Source organism: Nycticebus coucang, chromosome 1 (genome assembly GCF_027406575.1).
Source record: "Nycticebus coucang isolate mNycCou1 chromosome 1, mNycCou1.pri, whole genome shotgun sequence".
NCBI classification, from domain to species: Eukaryota; Metazoa; Chordata; class Mammalia; order Primates; family Lorisidae; genus Nycticebus; species Nycticebus coucang.
In genome coordinates, this window is record NC_069780.1 from 35,945,417 (window position 1) to 35,967,514 (window position 22,098).

Below are 22,098 nucleotides of genomic sequence, written 5' to 3' on the forward strand. Positions count from 1 at the left end.
TAATAATACCTCCATATTTTTGGCAAGACTTATCAAGAAAAAATGCAAACACAGACTGAAAGAGAGGTAAAAAAAATCACCCAATAGAACTAAGTTAAGTACAATAAGGGAAAACTACAATAGAGAGACCATTATTCTTATCTACTAGGGTAGGAGGGCCATTTCTCATATCTTAAGTGATGTATACCACAGCACTGTGTTTAAGTGCTCCTATCTCCTTTTGTACTCATCTGCACAGCAAAGTCTCTCTTGAAATATAGAGAACACATTTCAAGTAGATACTTTCATTAATTCATTTATTCAAAAATTACTTTTGGGTCTCTATGTCAGCCTCCATCTCAATGTCTGGCACAGAGATGAAAAGAATTTCAGAGGACAAAAATCAAAAGACTAGAAAAGAGGGAAGAAGCTAATGACAATGTCAGAGGAGAAGCAGCTATTTGAGAGTGAGCAGAGGCCTTCCATCTAGTGTCATGAGAAAGATGACAATGATGCGAGGCTTGATGGAATTAATAGGCCTCACACTCCAAGACAGACATCTATATGCCCTCAGTCACTTGCCTGCTTTCTTACTTTGCTAGTTGGACTGGAAATCCTTGAAGGGAACTTGAGTAGACATGGGATGCTCTATACAGAACCTGTCTTCTGGGACAAGAGCTAGCTCACAAATTGGATAATGCCTTCGGCTTCAGGAAACTGCCTCATCTGTGGTCAGAGGGCACCAGGTCAAGGACTGGTTCAAGTGGAGCACAAAGACTGGGACATCCTACCTTGTCTGGGACAACTTTGAGACACCATGCTATTTCCAGAGCTCCCTGTTGAAATAGCTGAGGCCTCAATTGCAGCCACATTGTGGGTCATGGATCTTGTCTTTCTCTAGGCTCTACAGGTGTATTTTCTAAGAGGACTCCCCAGTAAACCAGAACTTGACTTTCTCTCTCTCTCTCAGTATGTTTGCAGGAAACTGACTCTAAGATAAAAATTTAAAGGCCCCTTTTAGCATTCTCCCCTAGAGCCCAGGCAAATCATTCTTTACTTTTTTAGAGGTCATGAATCTCTTTGCCAATACATGAAAACTAAGGACACTTTTCTCAAAAAAATACAGACAAATGTGAACTTTTACATACTGTTTTAGAGGTTGTTCCCTCCCTACCCCAGCCTCCTCTTTACTGCCCTGCTCAAACTTTACCACCCATTAAAAGCCTCAGGTAGCTCTTTGTGCATAATCACAAGATTAGCCACCATTTACTGAGCATTGCCTCTCTGTAAGACCCTGCACTAAGTGCTTTATCTTCATAGTGCCTTTGATCATGGCATAACATGACAGTTTAGTTACTAACCATCTTCCTTTTATAGGTTTAATGGTTTGCCTAAAATAACATAGCCAATAATTAGCAGATACTGGAATAAAATCCCAATTTGTTTGTAAAGCTTGTGTTTTGAATAAATAAAAGAGAAGATCCTTGAAGGACACCTAAAGATAAGTGTCAACAGTTGGGATTTAAACTCAGGTCCAACCCCAGAGCTGGCACTAGTATCAACTGGCTTAAAGTGTCATATTGCCCATGAGAAGGAAAGAAGTTTATTTTGCTCCATTTCTGCCTTTTGCAGTTCCCCTGTCATTTATGTTTGACTCTACAACGATTTTCAATCTTGCCCTGGAGCACTAGACTGCAGCTCCACCCACAAAGGGGCTGCACGTTGCTTTCAGTACTTGGGTGCCGCGCCCTGCATTAACTGCCCACGGAGGGGCGGTGCGTTTAGACTTTCGTACAGCATGGCGGCACGCATTCAGCCACGCCGCTGGTTCTGACGCAACTTCCTGTCCTGCGCAGTCACATTTGACCTTTAAACTTGCCATTTCTTTCTTTTTCCTCTTCCGGGGACGCTGTCTAGAGGTATGGCCGGTAATTTTTTTTCTCATTTCTAGTCCTTTTACAATCGGCTGCCATCTGAGATTTTGCAGGAGCCGAGAGCCCTCAGAACGGTTGTTTGAGCTGGCGTAGAGATAAAAAGAGCAGGAGGGAGATTGGTGGTGAGCAAGTTTCCTTTTCTTAGCTTTGGAAACCTCTCGATCGATCCTGACTGCACTTCCGAAACCGTGAGTGGCCGGAGCTGACCACCCCGGCTTTGCCGCGTTCAAAATGCAGCGTTCGGAGACAGAAATGTAGTCTGGCTGGTTGACAGTAGAAAATCGCCGAACATTTTCACATCTTACACCCACGTTTTAATACCACGCTGGTAGATGTTCTCAGGGTTTGGAAGGGCGTGGGGCCGCCAAGTTCGGGGCGTGATTTCACTGTTGATATCAGTTTTCAAGACCCATGGCAAGGAAGAGAAAAATGTGTTTGGGAGGAGTTTTGAGTCTTGGTTTTAGAATAGGCAAACCGGATAGTGACTTCCTAGGTCGCTCGTGTTGGCCTTACATCTCAGTTCTGATGTCTGATAGTTCTTTAATACAACGTTAGAAGCTTGTGACGACAAATGAAGGTTTTTTTCTTTTAAGTAACAAAATTCTGTTAGGAAGCATCCTGTTAGGAAGTGGTTACAAGGCTTGAAAAGAAAGATGAGATTGGTTCAAATCTTGTTTGTGTTTAATGTTACTTTGGGTAGTTCACTTAAAATCGAAGTTGCTTATATGTGTATCTGTATGATCGATTTGTTAAATAACATTATCAAATATTTTTTCCAGTTGATAGGGGGTAAAAGCTGGTAATCTAAAGGCGTTGTTCCAATAAAGCTCATATCAGAAGATACTTTTCCTTGGCTCATATGCTACTTTGGAGCAAAACATAAAACTCTGATGTGGCAGGCACTGTGTTGTGTTGGGTAGCTTTTGTAATAAAATCCTAATAACAGCTATATAAAAGTTAGAAATCCCACTTCAGTGCTGTATATTCCCACTAAGCAGCATAGGTAAGGATTCAACTTTAGAGCTCAGTTGTTGTGCTTTGGGTAAGGCCATGTTTATCCAAACTGCTGGGTGGTGGCATTTAATCTGGGCACCACTCCCAACAAAATCAGACTGTGTAAGGAGCCTGGTAATCGGTTTTAATAAAGTGTCACACTTTCACACTTGGTTAACATCAGGAAAACTAACATTGGTTGCCTTTTATGTTTAGTCACTTGTAAATATAAGTTAAAGTGTGGAATCTTTTAAGACAACATAAGGGGTTTATATAAGAATGTATATGTGGATGTTGTATTGATTACATGATGCTGTTTTGAGGTTTGGATTATTTTTACAATGGAACAACTTGATTTTATTCCATTCTTAATTTAGGCACTCAAAATGGTGCAGCGGTTGACATACCGTCGTAGGCTTTCCTACAATACAGCCTCTAACAAAACCAGGCTGTAAGTATTTCTAAAATTTAAAATACATATTGTCATTATTCATTTACCTTACACAATGCTGACCTGTTGCCTATTTTCACTTCCTAGGTCCCGCACCCCTGGTAACAGAATTGTTTACCTTTATACCAAGAAGGTTGGGAAAGCACCAAAATCTGCATGTGGCGTGTGCCCAGGCAGACTTCGAGGGGTAAGAGTTCTTTTTGATGTTAACAAACATCATCCATGATCCAAATCTTCCAAGAATATAGACCTACTTTTAAGCCAGTGTGAGAGAAATGCAGCAAATGCCCTGAGTCAGTGCGCCATTTCCCTTTTACCTAGTTTACCATTTGCACTTAGTATCTATCAGAATCTATGAAATTTTCTGTTTCTGTTAAAACATCGCAAAATAAACTAAATATTTTCCTTATTGCAGGTTCGTGCTGTGAGACCTAAAGTTCTTATGAGGTTGTCTAAAACAAAAAAACATGTCAGCAGGGCCTATGGTGGTTCCATGTGTGCTAAATGTGTTCGTGACAGGTAGGTAAAATGTTTTAATGGGCTTGCTTAAGTGACTATGTGTATGTGCATCTATCATGCTATAAACTATTAGACGGATGAAAAAGCAACTCATTTTAAGCCAAAGTTGTGTATTATAGAATCTACAGATCATTGAAGTAGTATAAATGAATAAATGATAATCAAATTAATATAGTCAGAATTTGGGGCATCTTTATGCTAGATGTAAAAATTATACGAAACTTGGTTTTGTCTCAGCGCCTGTAGCTTAGTGGCTAGGGCGCCTGCCAAACAACAATGACAACTACAACAATAAAAAAAATAGCCGGGCGTTGGGACAGGCACTTGTATCCCAGCTACTTGGGAAGCTGATGCAAGAGAATCACTTAAGCCCCAGAGTTTGAGGTTGCTGTGAGCTGTAACACCACGGCACTTTACTGAGGGCAACATAATAAGACTGTGTCTCAAAAAAAAAAAGAAAGAAACTTGGTTTTGTTAGGGAAGCAGGTCAGGAAATTTGTTTAAGTGGTTTGGATATAGGAAGATGGGAGAGTAGAAGCTGTTAAATCAGTGGGAATTTACAGATTCTCTGCTTGAGCGGAGAGGGTTGTAGAAGCTGATGGACAACAAAGGTAGGAAAACCAGATTATAAAGGGCCTTATAGGATAAAAGATATTTTTAACTTAATTCTTTAAATTGTGGAAATTGATGAATTTTTAACAGAGTAAGGAATCTTGTGTGTGCACCAGAAACTGCTGCAGGGTGGACAGTGTATTTAGTTCAACAAAACATGCATGTTTGGAAATACGTTTTCTCTCTGTGAAGAATGAGGAAATGGCACTTAAATAAGACCTGAAGGCTGGGTAGTGGGTAGAGTATTCAAGTAGAGGGCTGGGTTTTTTGGATGTAGCATAGGTAAGAGGGGTAGTGGACTTTGTGATGGCAACATTTACTTAGCATTTGTATGATAAAACTCTTATCACAAATTTATCCAAAAAGAATTTCTATTCCCTAGTTTTTTGGTGAAGGAACCAGGACTTATGCTTAGGTTCACATAGTTGATAAGGAGTAGTACTGAGATTTGGTCCAGGTTGTATTGAAATTTTTAATCTTAACCCCACTGGATATGTAAAAGTGTCTTAGGTGATTGGTTTTCACAAATTAATTGATGTAGAAGAGTAGCAGTTGGAGATGAATGGATTGTGAGTCTCAAGCTAGAGGAGTTTGGCTTTTGCATATTATACTTCGCTGAACATAATCAGATGGGCACATTTATTAAAAATACAAATTCTCAAGCTCTAGCTTCTGGGTGTTTGAATTTATATGTATAGGATAGCCTAGAAATTAGCTATGATGCTGAGCAAGTCTTCATGTGGTCTTTGCTTTAAGAAAATTTAGAGAAATTTTAAGGGTGCCATTAGTTTTATTTCTAATCTGATTGCATCAGAGATTTGAAGGAATTGGCAATCTCAGGGTTTTGAGGCTAGGTTATTAAATAACCAGAAGTAGTTGTGGGTAACAACAGGGTGGTACAGGTTTCAGAGGAAACAAGATGAGTACTTTACTTCTGGAAGTAACTTGAATTTAACTGTTAAGGAGTACCTGGTTTTTGTTAGGTCTTACGCAACAGGGTAATGATAGTAATCAGGAATATGTACTCCTTCTCAAAATTGGGGTTCAAACTCTAGAAAATCTTCTAAATTTAACCCCCATAAAATCCTGGAAAATAGGTGTGAAGCTATTATACCTTCTTCCACAGAGAAGGTAGGTTGCCCAAGGTGATACAGGTAGTGTGTGTGGTAGCCCAGATAGGCTCTGGGCCCAAATAGGCTCTGGAATCTGCTCTTGATGAAGTTCCTCTTGTTCTAAAGTCCTTTATTCCTTAATTTTAGCTCTCAGCACATAGCCCTGTCTGTGTTGTTTTTTAACTGGAAATTTTAGAAAATGTGATTAAAATAGTCTAAGGCTAAGTTAAGTAATACCCTTATGTCCTGGATCCTAGTGAAGAAATTAAAGCTATCATAAGTGGCAGAGTAATCTGTGGAGATGATTGACTCATGAAGAGAGCAGGTCTTACAGACATGGAATTAAAGAATTACCTTAATCTAAATGTCAGTGCAAGAAGGAGACCTTAGGCTGAAAGGGTCTGTCCATATAATTTTCACTCTTAAATTTTAATCTGTAATTTTTACACATTTCACATACTTTTCTGGGTTCTCTTGATTGCTTCGCTTAGTCCTTTTATGATACTTTTCTTACTCTGTGTTAAAATATAAAGTTCACTTTTTAAAGGCTGTTCATTTTAATATCTTCCTTTCTAGGATCAAGCGTGCTTTCCTTATTGAGGAGCAGAAAATCGTTGTGAAAGTGTTGAAGGCACAAGCACAGAGTCAGAAAGCTAAATAAGAAAATGAAGGGGTTTTTTTGAGTAATAAAAATTGAGACTGATTTCTGTGTGGGGTTTTTTGTGTTGTAAATTGTTAGTATGCACATTTGGTTTCTTTGTGGTATTTGGGGACCCAGTGGTTTATAGTCCATTTTATTTTTTCTAAGGGAAACAATTGTAGGTTAATGATAGAGTATTTTGATAGCAACTCTAGCCACTGTTGTGGAGCATAAATCTCTTTCCCTTTGTAGGCTGAGACATGGGGTATTTAAACACTGGCCCTTTTATCTGAACCTTTCTTTCATACCACTTTGATCTTTATTGTAGGTCTCCTTTACATCATCAATTTTCATAGGACCGAAACCTTGCTCTTTAAGTTACTTGGATCCTTTTCTGTGCCATCTTTAAACTTTATTCTTTAGGTCAGTTCGGTTTGAAAATGGTCTCTTGGAGAGCTCAGAATTCCTTATTTAGCAAATTATTAGCTACTATATATATAAAAGCTTAGGTCAAGAGTAGTAAAATTCAAAGTCTGATTTACATTGGATTTATAATCTAGGTCAGAACATTAAAATATTATATTTGGAGAATTGTGTGATACCATTTTGACAACTCCCCCCCTCACGTCCCCCTTTTTTTACTTTTTTGAGTCAGTGTTGCCCAGGCTAAGTGCTGTGGCATCAGCCTGGCTCACAGCAACTCCTTGGTTCAAGGGATCCTTCTGGCTCATGCCTGTAATCCTGACAGTCTGGGAGGCTGAGGCTGATGGATTGCTTGAACTCAGGGGTTGGTCTTAGTAACAAGATACCTTGTTTCTATTAAAAACAGAATAACTGTCCTGTGGTCCCAGCTACTAAGGAGGCTAAGGCAAGAGGTTCTCTTGAGCCCTGGAGTTTGAGTTTACTGTGAGTTATGATGAAAACTGCCTTTAGCCACAATACTTGGAGGTGTACTTGACAGTATCTTGGCAAAGACAAGTGACAACCTGATTTTTCTCAAGACACTAAACACATCTCCAGTCCTTCTAACAACTCTATGACACATTTTTTGCCATTTTGCAGATGGCATGTTCGTGATTTTAAGTCTTAACAGGGCACCCAGGTAAATGGTTTAACAAAATGATAGCTGGGACCCCTTATTGTCATAATCTCGGGTAATGGAGATCCATTAGGTTTCCCCAAACATCTGCCAATCTCGAGGATTGTTGTACAATGATTAATTTAATTGCAATGTTGAGAATTAAGGGATGTATAAATAGGAATATAGTTGAAAAGCCTTGGATTCTAAGGTGGGTTGATAAAAAGTTCTCTAGAGATAATAGTAATTTAACCAACTTGAATAATCAACTTGTTTTATAGCCTTTATGAGTTTTGTAACTACTTAGTGGCTAAATGAACTTAAGTAAGCTTTTTGTTATGTTAAAATCTCCACCCTGAGAAAGAAACTATTATTATTTGGGACTTGTGTATTAACATGGCTAAACGAACCACACATACCTAAGTAAAGGTACATCTCTACTTGTGATGACACTTCTTTACTACCCCAGAGAAACCCCATGCCACTTTCCCCTGGGGAGACAAAGTATTCTCAGTGCTCTTCACTTGCGAATGGAAGTACTGATGAAGGCCCCTGTTCACGTGGGGTCATTTGTTACTAGGCAGGTAAACCATGATCTTTCATATTAATGTCACATTTCTCCATGATTTAGGCTTAATACTGCAAGGAGTTTTGTGATCCTGTAGTGTTTGGTATAAGAATCTAAAAATTGGTACTTTTTAGTAACATTCTGATGGTAATGTGCCTTAAAATATAAATTCGGTTTTTTGTGTATTGCTCTGTAAACTAGTTTTTGAAGTGCTCAGGACATAGTTTTGCAAAAGTGGCTGTGGAGGAGGAAGCCTAACCCTTTCCCTCTACTCTCAGGTTAGGTAGAGCAATGTGACTGAACACGGGCTGCAAATGGAACTATCAGGTTTCAGCAAAATATGAAATTAATTAACTTTTGAGAAATTTGAGAAAGCTAAAGCATTGAAATGTATGTACTTTTTAAATAATTCCTTGTATGTTAAATTTAAAATGTTTTTAAATTTGAGAAAGCTAAAGCATTGAAATGTATGTACTTTTTAAAGAATTCCTTGTATGTTAAATTTAAAATGTTTTTAAATGTCTAATTCGTAGACAATTTGGAAAAATAGAATGAAGAAAAATGTTTAATTTCACTAAGATAATTTTTAATAGTTGGATATTTTTCCTCCCATTTTGTTTTATAGGCATAAGATAGACATTTTAAGTCAAAATCAGGAGCATATTACATATGTAAATTTTTAACTCTTTCCTCATAACCACTGTGATTATGTTTCTTTTGAAAGATTATCTTCGCAAAAAAAAAAAAAAAGAAGGATTATCTTAATAGCTGCATGTTGCCATCAAATCCATGTGTTATTTAAATATTCCTTTTGAACATTTGGGCTATTTCCAGTTTTTGTCTACTGGACAAACTTGTAAACATCTTTATACCTGAATGTTTCATTTATGTTGATTACTTTTTAAAATCCACAAGCTGGTATTAAAATACAATACTTAGAAAATTGAAGAACATTGTTTAATGTGAATGTAGTGCCAACTCTATCCAAGTGACCAAAATGAATTCTGTAACTCTTTGGGGTTTTGATTTTGGGGAAAAAAAAAAGCTTTGACTGAATCCAGTTCTCTGTGTGTGACAAAGTATTCTTGACAGGTTCCTAAAAAGACATGTGAATATAGTCAGTGGTTTTCTTTGTAAAGTCTAGTATTTCTCCCTCTATTGAATTGCTTATAAATTTTATTAGAAGATTGAGGGGGTCTTTTGCCTTAAAAGCAGAAATCGCCATATGTTTGGATAAGCAAATCAAGTTTGTTTTCAGCAGCCTTATGACATAAAAACTTTACCCTAACAATTAAGAAGAGCCTGGGTTCCCCAAATTTTGATAGTCTGGGCCATGTCCAACTTTAACTGCAAACAGTGCATTTTTTTATCAATCAGTATCATGTAGTCCTTGTGGAATAAAATGGCAAAGCAGATCTGAATATTAACATTTTTCTCTAAGGTAGATTATTTCTGATAAGTATTCTGTAATTAGATGTTAAAAGTAGAACAATTGGTATGCTGGAGTTACTACCACATCTCAGCTTGTGAGAGCCCGTCATGTCATTTGCCTCTCCAGCTATGCATTCAGCAACTGTCTTGTGCCTTGAAATTGTAAGAGCATTTACACCTGGGAAATTGCTACAAAACCCACCCCACCCCCCAACCTCCAGCTCACGCCAGGGAGTTAGAGGTTAAATATTACCGTAATGCCACTGACGTTACCATCTATTATCACAATTTGCATATGATGCTGTTGGTACCAGAAGCTCTGATGGTACATATTTGATAATGACTTGCACTTAAATTTTTTTCTTATAGATGCTTATTAACACTTTGATTCTGTAAGTATCCTGGGATTTGATTTTATGAAATCCAAAATGAACCCTTATTGCATCCAGTTCTGTGTGAATGTAGAATAGGGAAAGATTAAAAATCTTGCAAAGGCAAAAGTGTCATCTCTTTAAGGAAGGAAAGCTAGATGTGATAAACACCGTTTTCTAAACCAGGAAGAGTAAAGTTAACACCATCAGTTTCATTTCTTAGTGTAGTCCGCTGTAACAAATTATCGTAGACTGGCTTAAACAACAATTACTTCTCACACATCTGGAAGCTCAGAGTCCAAGATCAAGGTGCCAGGAGATTCTATGTCTGGAATCACGATGGCCATCTCTTTGCAGTATCTTCATTCGACAGATCATTATCTTGTTTCCCTTCTTACAAGGGCACTGGTCTTATCATGAAGCCTCCCACCTCAAGACCTAAGTACCCACCGCTTAATACCATCCCATTGGGGTTTAAGATTCAGTATACATTTTGGGGGGGACACAAACATTCAGTCAAAAGAACTTTCTAATTTGAAGCGTAAGATCCATAATTCTGAATCAAAAGATACTTTCTAAATATTAGGTATTTAATAATTTTTAACTTGATTATACTGGGTGGGCCATAAAGTTAAAATTGCACAGTATTTTAAATTGTACATGAACTTTATGCCCACCCTGTATAGGTATTTTTGCCATACACTTACGTTATTTTATAATTTGTTTTAGCTTTAATTTGTTCCCTCAAAGAATATAAGAAAATACCATGTGCCAGAAACTGTCCTGCTAGATAGATACTAATAGAATAGTCAAAGCCAAACAGACTAGACTCTTCCCTTGCCTCATGGTAAATAGGACAGAGAATATTAAATGAGAAACATGTAAACATATTTGTAATTACACACACTGGGATATGAATGGAAACTCCATGGTATTGTGAAACTGTTGAGAGAACCTCTTGGGGCGGTAAGGTAGGCTTTTCTGAGGAAGTGATGGTTAAGCTTAGCAAGGTTAAGTAGGTGTTAACTGGATTGCAGTAAGGGAGAACATTCCAGATGTAGGAACAAGCAATAGCAACCAACAGCATTGACCTATATAGTCCCAGCTACGGGAGGCCAGGAGTTTGAGGCCAGCCTAAGCAAGATGGTGATAGTCTTCCTCTTTTCAAAAAATTGAAGTAAATAAAGTGAATTCGTGCAATCCAATTCACTCTCAATATTGAGAACTCTGTAATCTGAAATGTGGAACAAATTGCTAATCACTAAGAAGGAACATCCTTTTTGGCACATAGATTTAACTAACACATCTACATGGCACCAGGGCCAGATCTATGCCACTTTCCATCCTAAGGGAGACCAGTATAATCCTAGCATGGGAGGCCGAGATGGGTAGACTGACTGAGCTCACAGGTTCAAGACCAGCCTGGGGCAGAGCAAGACTACATCTCTAAAAAATAGCTGGGTGTTGTGGCGGGCACTTGTAGTCCAGCTACTTGGGGAAGCTGAGGCAAGAGAATCAATTAAGCCCAAGAGTTTGAGGTTGCTGTGAGCAAGGATGCCATAGCACTCTACCAAGGGTGACAAACGAAGACCCTGTCTCAAAAGTAAAAAAAAGAAAAGCTTTCCTAAACTGCTTATTTTTGTTAGGAGCAGAGAAACTCCTCCACATTGGGGAATATTTAAATTACGGAGTTCCTTTGATAATTTAGGCACCAACTTTCTACTAAGGAAGAAAAAGATTGAATTTATTGACTGAATAGCCCCTCATTCAGTCAGCTTCTATATTCCTTGGCCCAGGCAAATAGCTGAAGGCTTTGCCTTCCCATCTTTCTAGGGTTGGCAATAAGATCACAAAGCTTGACATGCCTAAAGAACAAATAGTCTTGGGGAAAATTCAAGTGTTTATTACATCTTTAGTGTAAGTCATATAAAGATGGTGCAGGCCATATGCTCTCTTCCATAGTAGGCAATACATAAATCAGTGGGCATGACTGTGTTCCAATAAAGCTTTATTTACAACTGATGTCCTGTTAGATTTGGCCCTTAGGTCATTGTTTGTGGACCCTGCTCCAGATGATCCTGCTTCCAGTCACAGCTGCCATGTGACTACATCTGCAACTGCATGAGAGACCTCAAGTAAGACCAGGAGAAAACTGCATTGTTAAGTCTAATCAGCCCAGTGGATGGTGGGAAAAAAATAAAATGGCTGTTTTTTTAGTCCCACTAAAATTTAAGGAGGTTTGTTACATAGGAAAATATTTAAAGTGAAATCTTTAAATACTTCTTTTTCCTCTTAAAGGATTTTAAAAAGCTATGTAGACCCATACACATTTTTAGATTTTCATCTAAAACTTCTCATTGGCCAGGCGTGGTGGCCCACACCTGTAATCCTAGCACTCAGGGAGGCAGAGGTGGGTAGATTTACTTGAGCTCAGGAGTTCCAACCAGCCTGAGCAAGAGCAAGACCCTGTCTCTAAAAAAAAAAAAATGATTGGAAGTTGTGGTAGGTGCTTGTAGTCCCAGCCACTCAGAGGGGTAAGCTCAAGAGTTTGAAGTTGCTGTGAGCTCTGACACTATGTAGGGCACCTTACCGAGGGTGATAAAGTGAGACTGTGCCCCCACCTTACCCCCCAAAAAATTGCAATGTTCTAGTATCCCTTGAAATGTCTTCTTGTAACTGGAGACGGAAGGTACCCCAAGGGCATGGAATACCTCAATTTGAAGATTCTTGCTGTGGATTTAGGGAGGAAATAGGGTTGTGCTATAATAGTCCTTCAAAGGCCTGGACTATAGTATTGATTCTGCCACTAACTATTAACACTTCTGTTATCTGCGTTAAGTCACTTACCTGCTCTGGGAGATTGGATTAGTGATCTCCAAAGTCTTACATTCCTGGATTCATTCATTCATTTTATTGTCCTGCTGATGGATTGGACCATGCTTCAGTCACTGGACGGGGCTGTGATGGTGAAGATGATCCCAGTGCCGTCCAGGAGCTCACAGTCTCACTGTTTAGTTAAGCCGATTATAACTCTTGGTAGATTAATTTAAATACATGATTCAAGCCTGGGCAGAACCTATGAGGCTTTTGGGAAATTTCTTGGGCCACTGATGTTAGATATTCTGTCACATGTAGGTCAGTTTTCAACAAATTGTTGAGTCTTACATGACTACCCAAAATCCACTCATGTAAGTGGAAAACCTATTTGTTATTATCCAAGCCTTGGTAAACTCCACTTAAATGTAAGCACACAAAGTACTTTTCATATGTTTTAATAAATACTGAAATCTCCAGGACGTAACCACTATGTAAAGTCAGGGGAAGTTATATTTTTCTCCTGAATATTACCTGGACAAAAGTAACATTTTAGGGGGAAAAAAGTCCATAAAACTTTGATCTTCTGCAAGGCATTTTAAGAAAAAATATAATTGGGTGAATTTGCTGATTTACCTTTTTTTCTTAACATTTTTGGTGCTGGATAGTGTTTGTACAAAATCTGATTAACAGCAAATTAATTTGTAGTATAATATATAAATCTATCATGTGGCAAGAGCACCTTGATTTCTAAATGTTTTGCTTTCTGAACAAGTGTGAGAACCACTACTGTGGGCAACTGGGAGACATCAAAGGGTTTTAATTCCATTAGCATTTAGAAAGTTTCTTTTACTGGCTTGAAGAATTCATGGTAATTCATTTAACAAACATTAAGTGTGCACAGCATGAATACCAGACACTGCTGGTGCTGACCTGAGGGGAATTTCTAGATTACACAGTCTCCCCACTCCCCAACCCACCTTCCTTACACCCTCTTTCCACACACAGGTACGGGTCTTGGTACAGTGGACAAAGTATGCCCTCCACTGTTCAGTCATTACATGACCTTGAAAAGTTACTTAAATTCTCTGAGTCTATTTTATGAACCCCTGAAAGGGGAATCAAAATTCCTATCTACCAAGATTGTTACACGTGCAAGGATTAAGTGTGCCTGCCACCTATTAGGTAATTAATAAATGTGATAGTTTCCTTTACATCTCTCTTTAAAAACTAATCTCACAATACATCTGCTGTGAGCCATTGTGAGAATATGAGTCAGTGTGTTCCCTCCAGGAGTATTTACATTTTTAGTTTTATGATTCCTGATAGGGGTTGAAAGACTGACTTCTGCTAAAGGAATTTCAAGCAGGTGAAACTGGTAACTCAATCTGTTCTGAGTCAAGGATCATCCTATTCAACATGAATACAAAACTAACACTGGGGTTGCTGTGCCTTTAAAAATTGTCATCAGAAGCTCAGATGAGGTTTACAGCTGAAATTTCCTTTTATATTTCAAAAACCTGAGCTTGACAACAGAGTCAGTGGTTCTCATACCTAAATTCACTTTGGACTCTTCTGGGTGAGCTTGTTAAAATTCAGATTTGTGGGCAGGCTCAGTGGCTCATACCTGTAATCCTCGCACTTTGGGATAACGAGGTAGGAAGATCCCTTGAGGCCAGGGCTTCAAAACTAGCCTGGGCAACTGCAAGACCTCATCTCTACAAAAAATTTTAAAACTTACCCATGTGTGGTGGCACATTCCTGTAGTCCCAGCTACTTGAGAGGCTGAGGCAGGAGGATCTACTTGAGCCCAGGAATTTGAGGTTGCAGTGAACTATGATGATGCCTCTGTGCTCTAGTCTGGGTGACAGAGCAAGACCGTGTCTCAAAAATGAATAACAGAAATTTAGACTCCATCTGAATTCAGACGTACATCAGAATCTCAGCAGGTCAAGCTAAGAACCTGAATTTTAACAGATCTCCTAGCTGATTCTCACCAAGATAGGACTTGAATTGCCTTTTCACAAAGATAGGGTAGAAAATACATATTATTTGGTGTTAGGCAAATATGGGGTTAAGTCATAGGTCTACTATGAACCAATTATATGACTGTGAGCAATTCTCCTACCTTCTGTATGTCTTAGTCACTTCACCTATACAAAATGAAGATGAATAGTCACAACTGCAGAGGTTCTGGTGGTTGCTGAAATACCCAGTGTTGTCCACACCACAGGGTGCACAGTCTGTTGTGGAGTTCTCAGTTCAGCTCTCTTTCCTGCTTCTAGTAAAAGAACCCCTTCTTACATACTTACAGAGAAACAGCGTGCACCAAGAGGGTCAGACTGGAGTCTCCTCATTCTGAATGATTAAAGAGAAACTATAATATTGGAAATAAACCAAAAAGTCAACTGATAGCCTCCTATGTCATGGTTTACCCCCACATTTTGTTTTTTTCTCTTTGTAAGGAATTACACACATAACAGGGGCTGAAAGTGCCAAGATGTATTTGATTAGTTCTGGGCAGAAGTGTGTTAGGGCATCTGAAAACCACAACTGGAGTCATCATTTCTGATGGGCCTAATGCTCTGGGTATTTCCTTTCAACTGAACTTGGAGAAAAGTACTTTGATATAATGTGCATACGGAAATCTTTTACAACATTCTTTAAACGTTAGATATTTTATTCGGCATATACAAAAAACATACTTTTCAATGTGTGCAAGTATGAGTAAATTCCTTGTCATTTCTGAGCTAGAATGTTTTTGTTTTGTTTTGTTCAATTGACCTCAGTGTGTATCAAAGCTCTAAACTGACAGCCCTAGAGACAGGCATCTTTTTTGTCTGGCTTCTGGCAGACAACAGAAGCAGCTGCTGCTTAAACATACCCCAAATACTTTATCTCTGGAAAGATCATTCTGGGAGGTGAGAAGGCACTTTGATTTCTTATTCCCTCTGAAATGTGTCAGGGGGAGTTGGTGGTGGTGTGGCTGGTCATTTACACAGGTCCTTGCTTCTAAGGCCATTGTCACATTTCACATGTACAATCAAATTACAACCTGGGTTCTGGCTCAAATTCTTTTGAAGAGATGTAAGTCTGTTGTTTAAATGCTATTCCTAATCTTGAGGTAAATAACACATTCCTTGGAAAAATATTCTTCAATTGCAAAAATCTATTAATAGTGGTTACTTTCAGGGATAAGGACTAAGGAAGAGGAGAAGATGATAAGGGGAAGGTAGTGTTTGCTTTTCATTTCTTTTATCCTTTGTTCTCTTTTAGGACTCGGAACATGTCATCTTGTTTTTTTAAAAACAAGAATCACCTGCATTTTCCATGTGTTGCAGGCCATTTTTGTTATTTATTCCTTATAAATTTCTGAATTGAAAAATGAAATCTACTAAGTATACTTTTAAAAGCTTAATTGGAAATTATTTTTTAAAAATTCAACTACCAAAACTTGCCAAATATACTTTTTTAAAACTTTGCAAATCTATATGATTTTGAAGGCAACTAGATACAAAAAAATACCCTGGGTTTGATATTTTATTCATCTGAAAATGATGCTTTCACAAAATACTTCTTTCATCATTGAAAGAATAAATCATTTGCATTTTAAAGATGCTCGAATGCTGGGAAGCAGCCTTTTCCATTTGTGTAATGTTTAGTTGCACTTATCTGATTGAGGCGAGTGTCTCTTAAATAAGTTTGCCTTTTCATTATGCTTGCAGATATAGTTTGTAAATCTCAAGGAATCAAGAATACATTTTGGAAGAATAAAATTATACAGGGTTGTGATTCCTATAAAAGAGAACTCCTGCCCTGCTGTGGCCACAGAAAGGAATTACACACTAGCAGCTGTCAGAAAAACATACTGTTACTTAGTTGAACTGTACTAGATTTGCAAGCAAAGTAAAAAAATGTGTAGATCTTCAATAATTTTTCTTTTTTTTAATTTTTACAATAATTTTTCTTTAAAAATTTTTAATTTCTAAAAAAAAATTAATTTCTATGTGTTTTAATCTGGATCCCTAATGCTACACAGTAATCCAGTGTTCACAGTGGCTTCCTGGAGTCTTTACCCCTCTCCCTAATCCAACATTCACTCCCAGTGGCCTTTTTTTTTTTTTTTTGAGAGAGAGAGTTTCACTATGTTACTCTCAGTAGAGTGCTGTGGCGTTACAGCTCACAGAACCTCCAACTCTTGGGCTTAAGTGATTCTCTTGCCTTAGCCTCCCAAGTAGCTGGGGCTACAGGCACCCTCCACAACACTCAGCTATTTTTTTGGTTGCAGTTGTCATTGTTCTTTAGCCGGCTCCAGGCCAGGTTTGAACCCACCACCCTCTGTGTGGCGCTGTAACCACTGTGCTGTGGGTGCTGAGCCCCAATGACCTTCTAATGGCTGAAAAATAGAAAGTATCAGATAGGAACTTATAGAACTTCCTTTTCCTCTTTGGCACCCCCAAATTTTAACATACCCAAATGCATGAGCTTTGGAGTCAGCAGGCCATGGCTCTACCACTTTCTGGCTGTGTCAACTTGAGCATGTTGCCCAATCTCTATGAGCCTAGTTTCCTTATCTAAAAAATGAAATCAATAGGGGGAGAGGGATGGAGGTTGGGTAAATTCCTACCCAACAGGTACGTTGCACAGGTATATCGCACACTACCTGCGTGTAGGACACACCTACAAATCAGACTTTAACCTTACAGATGCAAACTATGGAATCTGTTTGTACCCCCACATTAATCTGAAATTTTTAAAAAGTGAAATCAGTAATGCCTAGTCCAAAGAATTATCTGATGGACTTGCTAAGGCAGCCTAGTACAACTCCTGTGCCTGGTAGACGCTGAGTGTTGGTTGCTTTCTACCTCTAATCTCCCTTTCTCTGTCTTTTCTTTAGAAGATGGCTTCAATTTTTTCCAAGGTGAACTTTACCCCTATTGAGCTCTATCCCACTGCTCTCCTGTCATGGTCCTAATTTTGTTGTCACTTAACCCCTTCCCCTCCCTCTGACATCTTTGGTCCTTTTTCTCCACAGTTTTCTTCCTTCCTCTTATACAAACGTGCTCAAGTCTCACCATCCTTAGAAACCTCTCTCCCTTCCACCTCAGCTCTCTCACACCCAGCTGTGTTGGGTGGATAAATCACTGCCTCCCATTATTTTTTAAATTCCCATCATTTTTTCTTCCCTCTGTAATCTGGCTTCTTTTGCCAACACACTGCTTAATCTCCATGGATGAATTCACCACAAATGTATAAGCATTTATCATGATACCATGATCCAGGCAACGTGCTCGGTAATTAAATCATTATAACACTGTGTGCTTGACGTACTCACTGGCCAAAAGTCACCAGTGACCAACTGTCAAACCCAATGACTTCCATCAGTTGCACTCTATCTGACTTGTTAGGAACTTCCCCATCTGAGGCTTCTCTGCTCCTGCTCCCTCAGCTCTTCTGCTCCTTTGATCTTGCTGTGTTTACTTTATAGTATCCTCCTAATAATGTGGGTAATTCCCCAGGCATCCCAGTCAGCTCTCTTCCCTCTCTTTTAATTTTATTTTGTGAGCTTTTTTTTTGAGACAGAGTCTCATTATGTCACCCTCGGTAGAGTGCTGTGCCATCACAAGCTCCACAGCTCACAGCAACCTCCAGCTGTCGGGCCTAGGCAATTCTCTCACCTCAGCCTCCGGAGTAGCTGAGACTACAGGCGCTCACCACAATGCCCGGCTATTTTTTTGTTGCAGTTTGGCCAGGGCTGGGTTCGAACCTGCCACCCTCGGTATATGGGGCTGGCCCGCTACCCACTGAGCCACAGGCACCGCCCTATTCTGTGAGCTTTCTATAATTATACACTACATTTGATGGGTATGTGTGGACATTTTTCTAGGAAGAGAGTTCATAGCTTTTTTTAAAAATCAGCTTTGCAAAAAAAGTCTATGATGCTTCCAAAACATCAATAACAAAGCCCCTCCCTGCTCCATCCCATCCTTGGTTAGGCAAGTGATCCATTGTAATCGCTATCCCCCAGATGCTGCAGATGCCGGCCTCTCTACCCCTGGCCTCTTTCCTGCTCTGCAGAGGCTGTCTTCTCACTCCACCAAGGGCCCCTGGGAAGGGTCCTTCTGGGAAAACAGTTCTCATCAGGCAGATGGCTGAACCTGTGCCTCCCTCTTCTTGCTTGCCCTGCTGAGAGGCCTCGTGTGGGGCATGTGATATGTAGTAGGTGGGTGCACATATAATCTGAATTCCTGAGGTATAGTAGCTCCGCTCTGACCTCAGACTGTGCTATCCAGCACTTTCCCATTCTCCTCCTCTGGTTCCTGGAAAAACTTTCTCCTCTGGTCCAGCCTTTGACACAGCTGCAGAGTTGCCTGGAGCCATCATTATGCAGTTTGCTTTTGTCAGCCTCCTCCCTTCCCCGGGTGTCCAAGCCCCACATCCATTTTGTGGTCCTACTATCTCTATTTACAAAAAAGGATCTTTCATAGTTTTTCCCTCACCCTTCCTCCCTCCCCTCATTCCCAGTCTGTCCCAGGCCCTCTCTGTCCCTCATCTGAACTCCTCATTAAGGTCCTAAAAGGTCTCTTGCCTCAAGATTTTTTGTTATTCCCTTTGGTCTTGGAAACACACAGCCAATCTTTTCAATTTTAAAAAATCCTTGGATGCTTCTTTATGGCCTACATGATGAACTTTTTTTTTTTGTTTGAGGCAGAGTCTCACTATGTCACCCTTGGTAGACTGCCGTGGTGTCACAGCTCACAGCAACCTCAAACTCCTGGGCTCAAGCAATTCTCTTGCCTCAGCCTCCTTGGTAGCTGGGACTACAGGTGCCCGCCACAACACCCGGCTGTTTTTAGAGATGAAGTCTTGCTCTTGCTCAGGCTGGCCTTGAACCTGTGAGCTCAGGCAATCCACCTGCCTCGGCTTCACAAATGCTGGGATTACAGGCGTGAGCCACCAAGCCTGGCTCTACATGATGAAATCTAAACACATAGCATTGACCTCCCTCCCCAGTCAGGCTTCATTCTTCCTGTTCAGGTCACAGCTGTTCAACGATTTTTCTTTCACACTTAACTCTTCTGTCATCCAGTCATTTTTCCATCACCTTTTGGACTCCCCATCCCTCTGCCTTTGCTCAGGCTGCTGCCAAGATCTAGAAAGCCTTTTCCAAACTGTTAAGGAATCCAGCTCCTCCATCAATGCCCCAGCTCAAATATAAGGCTGCTTGTCCTACTTGTGAGAATGAATTCACGGCTTCCTCAGGTCTCTCAAAGCAATTCTCAGCTCTGCCCTTGACGGCATATGTGCAATGTGAGGGCTTCAATTTTAAGGCTATTGTGAACATCTACTCACTCCAGAAAGTAAAATTCTACAATGTCCTTTTTAATGATTGTATAATAATTCACTATATGGATGCTTTACAATTCATTTAATTAGTTCGCTATTTTTAATTGGGTATTTTTAATCTTTCAGAAGTAACTGAAGATCAAGTGGAAATTTATTTCACTAGTTTGATCAATAATTTTCTTACAGATAATAATGTCTCTTATAGCCTATACTAATTCAGAACTACGCAGTGAAGGCATTCTCTGAAATGTAATTCCAGTTTAGCTGATTGACACAATACAAATCCACCACAGTTGATACCTTCTGTACTTGGCATCCATTATGCCAATTATTCTTGGCATAATGCAAGAATAGTTGCATTATATTGGGTGCAAGCATGAAGCAGCTATGAAGCAGCATCTTGGTGCTATCATCATCATCATGGTATACCACACAGCATTACTTCTGGCCAAAGAATTCTTATGACAGAAAATAAGGAGTTAATAAAGAAACCTTTTGGAATCATATTCAACTTACTTTTAAATTGAAGAAAATAAGAATATCATGATTGCACCCAACATAATGCAACTATCCTCAATACAACTGAAAAGTACTCTCTCCCCCAAAGAGGAAGTAAACTCTTAAAATGAGTCATAGTCCTTGTCTGATATCAGGTAACTCAAATACTGAGAAGTTAAATACCATTTACAGCACACAATGGCTCTTGGAAGACATTGTCCTGCTCCTGAACATGTTGCCATCAAAAGGCCATTCCACCATCCCACATAGTTGCTTCAAGATAATGGGACTTATACCAAGATCACTGAATTCTCTGAACATGAACCAGTTTTCACAATTTATTTGCTGTCAAAAGAATTCTTTGGCCAGAAGCAATGCCATGTGGTATACCATGATGATGAATATGGCATCAAACAGGTCCACAGAATAGTGATTTTGATAGGAGCATTGTAGGTAAGGAAGGAAAATTTGTATCTAGTATGTCTTTTTTTTTTTTTTTTTTTTAGTATGTCTGTTTCAATGAGAGCCAAGTGCCTTCTGGCCATGGTCCTATGTATTTAACTTGCCACCAGGTGGCTGGCTCATCCTTCTGAAGAATGGTCCCATATTGTGGACTCCTTGTTGGTTTCTATTGTTGGCAGGTTGGACATTCAGCACTGGCCTACCCAAATCAGCCTTGGTGAGTAAGAGACCATACCTAACTTCCATACCTCCTTCCATGACCACTTCATCTGTGGGCCCATCGGGAAAGGACAGAAATGGATAGGAAAAGTGGCTGCCTGACGTCCACATGAGTGATTTGATGAAGGCATGCTGCCATGGACACCCACATTTATTGGATAACAGATCAGACAGTGCCAAAGTGGTGATGGGTAGTTAAGGTATCCTGGGAACTAACTGCCCAAAGCCAGTAACTTGGTTCTTATCCACATGATTTTGAAGATCCTCCTCTTAGTGGTTGCTATTTGGTAAACATCCACTTAGGGCACAAATATCTTTACACTTTGCACCTAATCAGAAAGATCTAGCCATACAACTCTCTTCCATGTCTCCTCAATCATTTTCCCAATTGTGCTTTTTCTTGTTTCCCCAGCATCCAGCCAAATGTTTAGCCACTGCCCATGAATCACTGTCGACCTGCAACTCTTGCCATCACTCCTTCCAGGAAAAATAAATAGCCAGGTATTGTGAAAGTTCTACCCAGTGGGAGAATTTTCCCTCATAACTTTTCTTCAATCCCACTTTCTCCCTTTTCTTCCCTCCCAAAGTGAAGCTGTAGTGCAAAGCAATCTATTTTCAGGTAGTGCCAACATACCATGAAACAAGCCTCCAGTTTTTCTTCTTCGTCACTACTCATAGGGCATTCTCTATAATGCCATAAATATTAAGTTGGAAACAAGAAGCAATGCAGCAGGACTGTGGGCCACATGCATTTGGACTATTTGTCATACAGCTTAACTTGTACCTTCAAGACCTGCTTGAACTCAATCTTATGCATAACACTTTGATTTGATGAAGGAATGCTGCTGTGGACACCCACGTTTATTGGATGATAGATGAAGCAATGGTGATGGGTAATTCAAATTTCATGACAACTTATTGTCCAAAGGCAAAAACTTGATCTCTACTAAAGTTCAGCAACGATTTCAGTGGAAATTATGGAGATTATTTCTCTGTGGAAGATAGCATAGGTTTTCTCTAAAGCCCTAGGGCTCTGTGCTATGATTTATTTATAGGCATCTGTCAAAAGC

General features: G+C 39.5%; 1 protein-coding gene across 4 annotated transcripts; it reads left to right on the forward strand.

Moving 5' to 3' along the window:
• The first annotated feature begins 1,868 nt into the window (after positions 1 to 1,868).
• Positions 1,869 to 21,487, forward strand: RPL34 (ribosomal protein L34). 4 transcript variants are annotated; one of them, XM_053564105.1, is made up of 6 exons: positions 1,905 to 2,101; positions 3,284 to 3,357; positions 3,445 to 3,544; positions 3,773 to 3,876; positions 20,989 to 21,026; positions 21,441 to 21,487. In XM_053564105.1, exons 2-6 carry the CDS (start codon positions 3,293 to 3,295, stop codon positions 21,470 to 21,472), a joined length of 339 nt encoding a protein of 112 aa, XP_053420080.1. In that variant the 5' UTR covers positions 1,905 to 2,101; positions 3,284 to 3,292; the 3' UTR covers positions 21,473 to 21,487. The 4 variants fall into 4 exon arrangements, with proteins under 4 accessions (XP_053419943.1, XP_053420080.1, XP_053419864.1 ...); XM_053563968.1 differs by lacking the exons at positions 1,905 to 2,101; positions 20,989 to 21,026; positions 21,441 to 21,487 and adding exons at positions 1,869 to 1,898; positions 6,177 to 6,294; XM_053563889.1 differs by lacking the exons at positions 20,989 to 21,026; positions 21,441 to 21,487 and adding an exon at positions 6,177 to 6,294.
• Positions 21,488 to 22,098: the final 611 nt, after the last annotated feature.

Bases quoted from the DNA above. Each gene is read 5' to 3' on its own strand.
- RPL34 (XM_053563968.1), top strand. From the start codon at position 3,293: ATGGTGCAGCGGTTGACATACCGTCGTAGGCTTTCCTACAATACAGCC. The intron at 3,358-3,444 runs GTAAGTATTTCT...TTCACTTCCTAG, and splicing joins GCCTCTAACAAAACCAGGCT to GTCCCGCACCCCTGGTAACA. The intron at 3,877-6,176 runs GTAGGTAAAATG...CTTCCTTTCTAG, and splicing joins GCTAAATGTGTTCGTGACAG to GATCAAGCGTGCTTTCCTTA.